The 6,000-nt window shown below is 54.7% G+C and overlaps 1 protein-coding gene across 1 annotated transcript; it reads left to right on the forward strand.

The window, feature by feature from the left end:
• Positions 1-354: 354 nt before the first annotated feature.
• Positions 355-5,573, forward strand: LOC34617376. The gene is made up of 6 exons (XM_026337356.1): positions 355-639; positions 798-1,799; positions 1,902-2,378; positions 2,574-3,425; positions 3,789-4,523; positions 5,379-5,573. Exons 1-6 carry the CDS (start codon positions 355-357, stop codon positions 5,571-5,573), a joined length of 3,546 nt encoding a protein of 1,181 aa, XP_026193141.1.
• The last annotated feature ends 427 nt before the right edge of the window (positions 5,574-6,000 follow it).

Below are 6,000 nucleotides of genomic sequence, written 5' to 3' on the forward strand. Positions count from 1 at the left end.
GCTCAACAGCTTCCGGTGTACGCATGAGTCTTCCAGCATACGACCTCCTGTCCGAAGGAGGAGAAAGGGAAGCAGAAGGCACATGAAACGCCGAGGGTAGAAGGCCTCCCAATATCCATCGAAGTGCCCACGCTACGCGCTGCTAGTGCTGCTGCTCTTGCACTTGCTCGCGAGGCTCTTGCGGCGCGGCTGCATGCGTTTTGGGGCTGCCGCCGCTGCCGTTGCACTTTTGTGGTGTGTCTGCGCACCTCGCCAGCACCAGGATACAGCAAATTCACGAGCCTCGAATGCCCCAGAATATTCCTGTTTTTTCGTGCCGCCTGCAATGCAGTGAAGAAGACAACGCGCGCGGAGATGGGCCTGCTGCAGCAGCACGAGGGATCCAGCCCCTCTTCCGCCGCTGCATCTCCCTGCCAGCAGCAGCCGAAGGATGAAGCAGAAGAGTGCCAGCATCAGCGACAGGCTGTGTATCGCGTGCGGCTTCCGAGAGCTCTGCTATTCAAGCCCGTGCTGTCGCACACCCCCGAAGAGGCCCCTCCGTCAGCGGAAAAGGACTTTGAACTGTCTCTTGAGGAGGCAGCAGCCAGCGCAGTAGAGAGCTGGATTGATCCCGATGGCTCTGATTTTGCTGCCGCTGCTGCTGAGGCGCTAGAGGAAGAAGAAGCGGTCCGTCAGGGGGGAACAGAGGATCCGGCGGGTAAGCCTCCTGCACTCAAATCTGCGCAGCGATTCAAACTTGGTCTGCCACTCGGATGCGCAATGCATCACACATGTAGACATTTCATGAACAGAAGTAGCAGGGCGAGATCGCATGGGTCTTATCATGCCTCTTGTTCCATGCCTTCCCAGTATTCGTTGCGTGCTTGTGTGACAACGCAGCAGTGCTGCCTCTCCTCGCGTATCGTGTGGCTGCCCTCTTCGCTTTCTTTGACGCCAAGAGCAAAGATCCCCTGGCTGTCGGTACACTCGGCCGAACACTCTCTTGTCTTCTGCGGTCCCTTGCTTTCGTCCTCGGGCGCCTCCTCAAGGGGCCCCTTGGAAGGAGGCGTCTCAAGCTCTCTGTTGCCGCAGCCGCGGAAAACGCCACTGTTGTTGCAACCCCTCCTCCGGATGCAGCTGCAGAAGCGCCGGCAGCAGCACAGCTGCCTGCTAGTCACGTGCTGTATCAACACCACTCGTTCAATCTGTACGCAGAGTTCTGTCTCTGCATGCGGGGGAACCCCCAGAGCGTTGAGGCGCCCCTTCCTGCCTCTGGATCTTTCGACATCCTCCCTCTTCCGGCTGTCGCTGGAGTCACTTTTCCCCTCGTAGTATCCGCAAAAAAGCGCTGGAGCCTCGAGAAAGGGGCCCCTAAGACCTCCTCTTCGGGAGCCTCCGCGGAGAGAGCTTCGCTGGATGCTGTGGACGTAAGAGAAGATGAAGTCGTCTTCTTAGGAGAAGGACTGAGGTTCAGGATTTTGGAGTGTATCCGCATCCTCGTGCGTGCAGCTTCCGGGAGAGACGGGTATATGGCATTGGTGGAAAGCGTGACGCGCTCGGAGGTGCCTATACACCTCAAGGCCGTCTGTCTGCCAGGTCTCCTGGCAGCCACTGCAAAGATAAGGAGGAAGAAAGATCGCTTCATAACGCAACTTTGCTCGATCATTATGAACAAAACGCTTCCCGTACGCGCGCCGCATAGCGCAACAGAAAGCCTTGCCAAGTTGCTGCCCTCCACGGCCAAACGGGTGCTTCGAATCAAAGAGAAGCAGCAAGTTCAGCAGCAGCAAGTTCAGCAGCAGCAAGTTCAGCAGCAGCAAGTTCAGCAGCAGCAAGTTCAGCAGCAGCAAGTTCAGCAGCAGCAAGTTCAGCAGCAGCAGAAAGATCAGCAGCAGCAAGTTCAGCAGCAGAAAGATCAGCAGCAGGAGCCGGGAGTGAAGGGCTCCTTCCCCGTATTGGCTGTTGGATCTGATGTCTCCTTGCCTCTGCGGCTGCTGATCCTTGCCCACGCGACGCAAGGCCTTGTTGTAGCGCTAGATGCAGGAAGCGGTGCATCGAACGGTCTAGATAAGAAGACTGAGAGCTTTGGTCAGGAGGAGCTCGAGCAAGAGCGCGAGGCACAAAAAAAAGGATCAGGAGAGGCGGATCCGCAGACTGAGCAGCACGCCGACAACCCCCTCGTGGCGATGCATGCCATACAATCCGTCCTCTTTAAAGCCTTGGAGTTGTCAGTGCCTCTTCTCGCGGATCCCTTCATGGCTCCCCCTACTCCTGAAGGATCTGCATGCGTTCAAATAGACCGCTCCAGGCTGCACAGCATGCAGCGGGAACCTTGGTCGGGGGCTTGCCAAGCGCTTGCCGAGTGTGCCGTCAGAAGTCGTGCTGGGCTTGTCACTGCGGTTTCTCGCCTCCTCAAGTCGCCCGTGCAGTTTGGTTATTCTCGACGGCATACATTTGCTGCTGCTTCTGATGCCCTCCAGCAGCAGCATCAGTATCAGCATCAGTATCAGCAGCAGCAGCAGCAGCAGCATCAGTATCAGTATTACTCACGGCACCAGCATAAGTATCAGCATCAGCATCAGTATCCCTCACAGCAGCAGCAGCATCAGCAGCAGCATCAGTATCAGTATTACTCACAGCAGCAGCAGCGGCAGTGGACGGCGGAGGAGCTTTCTTTGTGGTTCGCAGTTGATTCGCTTGTACGTCAGTCGGGGGCTTTACTGTCTCGAGGCGAAGAAACCCTCTGTTACGCTTTGCAGCGGCTCAATATCTGTGCTGCACCAGCTCCGCAACAAGGCGACATGGAGGTGGGACCGCTTGCCTCAGCCTGTCTGGTGTATGGACTGCTCATTCTGCTGCTCGGCTCACCCTCTCTTCCTGCCCCCATATGCCTCGCCCAGCGCGCAGTCTGGGCTCTTAAGGCTGCCTGCATCTTCATGCAGCACGCAGATGCGGAAGCCGCAGCCACTGCTGCTGCAGGCACAGCGCGGCAGCAGCAGCAGCAGCAGCAGCAGCAGAAGGAGCACCTAGCCGCTGCAGCAGAGAGCGTCGGGATCTGGAAGGAGGCTCGATGGCTCCTGCAACGCAAAGCAGAGCAGCTGCTTGTTTTCGGTGTATCCTTGCTGCCGATAGTGCAGCAGCAACACCCCGAACGCTTCGAGACTCCCCACAGCCTAAGGGCCTACCCCGCGCTGCTGCTGCTCCTGCTGCTGCAGCAAATGGCGTCAGCATCCACCAGCGCAGCTCGTGGCTTCCTCATCCTCTCTCAGATGGGAGGGCGCCTCCACGCTGCAGCCGAGGAACAAGACGGCTGCCTTAGCTCCCTTGGCATCGCCGATGTGGAAGACGGTCCTGTAGAGGCCTCTTTCTTGAAGGAAAAACTCAAGGCGGAGCACTTCGCCCTCAGAGGAGGAGACATGACTGTCTTGTACAGATGCGTCGCTGTTGTAAGACACGCACACGCGTTCAATTCCCCATCGAAACTCAACTGCTGCTGCACATCCAGCGTCGCGTTTCCCCCAAAGTCTTCGTTGTATCCTTGCTTGCACTTTATGTGGTCTTCTGCTCCTGTCAGCACTGCTGCCAGGTTGTTTCACAGAAATCGTATATAGGCCTTGCGCTCCTCTTTCTCCGCTTCTGCTTGCAACTTCGGCGCTGTTGCCCCCTTCTGCGTGACCTTTGTGCACCCGACAGTCTGCGCCGAACCTCGAGTTTCCCCTGCGTTCGACAGTTGCTTTTTGTGAATGCCTGCATGTAAATATATATATATATATGTGTATGTATGTGTGTATGTATGTGTGTATGTACAGCTGACAGGGGTTTTTGCATGGAAGGCACAAATATCACTTTTTCAGTCGCTGCTGAATCCGAAAGAGTTTCAGCTACCAGACGCTGCCACTGCTGCTGTTCTCATCCTCCTAAAGGAGCGGTGGTGCCTTCAGGTACTCCACTACCAGAATGCGGATGCTCCTGCTGCTGCTGCTGCTGACGCCAATCCGCAAGTATCTCAGCCAGCAGGTGCAGTTGGAGGGGCGAAGGATCCCTTATTGGCTCTGACGAATTTGAACGTGTTAGCCTTTGTAGTGCAAACGCAACTTATCAACAGAGAGGAAACAATAGCTGAAGGCTCAGAACGCCTCTCTTGCGTCCTCAATTGGCTAAAACTAGTCCTCCTACAGGGTCATAAGAACCCGAACAGGGGGCCTAATAAGGCACACGGCAGCAACCCTTTTTATGCCATGGGTTTGCTGCTCCTACGATCCCTCAAGCAGCCGCTCCTAGAGGCTCTGCGGAGGCTAGCGAGTCAAGCGGATGCGGAAGAGGTACTAACACAGAGCCGTGGGGGTCCGGAAGGTCTGAGGGGCCCCCAATGTCTTTTGGGAAGGGGGGCCCCCTCCACAGCAGATAAAGTTGAGCTGCTGAGGCCTTGTGGAGGGGCAATGCGACACTCTAGCGCTGCTGCGGAGCAACGCATGCGGCTGCAGCTGGTCTGTCTGGTGCTACAAGAGGTAAGAGATCTGGTTTATCAGGCAGCAGATGCAGCAGCCACAGCAGCAGGAGAGGCGCTGCAGCTGCCTAGCATGTAAGAGCAACTGAGTGTTTTAGCAGTTTCCTTAGCTGCATGCAAGTATCGATCTCCAGCTGTCCGCTAGCCTAGCCAATTACAGGGGTCTTGGAAAACCCCTACTTGGACTATATGCCTGCGTCGGAAATTTTTAATTCGGTTTTATAACTTATGTTTGTACAGTGAACGATGTCGTTGTGTCTCTAGATGCGATCCCCCTGGGTTGGCAAGGATGCTTAGTACGTAAGGAGGGGGCCCCCAAACCCGCCGAGTCTTACCCACTGCATTCCTGACTGAAACAGACTCTTCGCCAATCAAATATAGTTTTAGCTGCTCATTGGATTTCCGCTAATCAGTAGCGCACTTTTTGTGATGGATGCTGCACGAGGAGGCGGGTAATGGCTGTTCGCTAGCTAGCTATGACGTTTTTTTCCTGGGCATCCGCCTTCACGCAGAACCGCAGGAACAAGAAAAACTGTGCTTAGGTACTCAAAGAGCGTGAGCATCGAGATCTCTCATCTGCATCGTGCAGCTCACTAACGAGAGACACAAATGTACACTTTTCTGCCTGCAACAGCACCTCAGAGGGCGAGCCTCAAGTTACTTTCTGGGACTACTGCTTGGGGTTGCCATGCTTTTTGACTGTCGGGGCAGTCCATACACACGCGCCTCAGTAGACTTCCAGTGCCTCAGCACACTTATCTGTGGCAAAGAGAATGCTCTTATTGGGTATGTTCGCTGTGCTCCTTTCCATTTAGAATTAGTGGGACCGTTAGGCTTTCCCTAGGATGCGTTTTGGAGGCTCTAAAGGGTGTGTCTTATCAACACTTCGAAGAAAGGAACAGAATATTTCTTTCGAAAAGCTGTTGTAATTTGTCACTTTCGCGTCACGGGGCTCGGGCAAGAAGGGAAGGAAGACGGCAACGATGCCCATTGTTGCGACCTCGATTTGCACTCCGCCCGTCCGCATGGACTTGCATCGAGCAACCTACAGCTTAACATACATGGTGTTCGCATATGTAGTGTGTAATCATCTGTTCTATGCAACCAGGTGCAGTGTACGCCTAGCTCAGTACTATTCCAACGCATGCCGTGCTCCTGCGCACACGCGATAGTATGCGTGACTCCCCGATGAATAGTGCAGCACATACAAGGCACAGCTGCTTGCATTATGGTCGTCTGTTTTCAACACTTGGGGCACTGTTGTTACAGGCCAGCGGCGTTTCATGCAGTGGCGAAGCTGCACTTGAGCGCTTTCTTTTTAGACTGAACATATTTGAATAGTGATAAATAAAGAACTTCGTCTATAGTTCATCGGTTCGGTTAACACACTTATGGCAGCGCAGCGCTAGATCGATGCAATAAGACGCAATGTTGTATGCGTATGCTCTAGATGCTATGTACAACTAATGGTGAATGCTCGGAGTGTTTAGAGGGCTCAGCTACACGCATCCTAG

Source organism: Cyclospora cayetanensis, unplaced genomic scaffold (genome assembly GCF_002999335.1).
Source record: "Cyclospora cayetanensis isolate NF1_C8 unplaced genomic scaffold, CcayRef3 CcayRef3_contig_179, whole genome shotgun sequence".
In the NCBI taxonomy this organism is placed as follows: domain Eukaryota; phylum Apicomplexa; class Conoidasida; order Eucoccidiorida; family Eimeriidae; genus Cyclospora; species Cyclospora cayetanensis.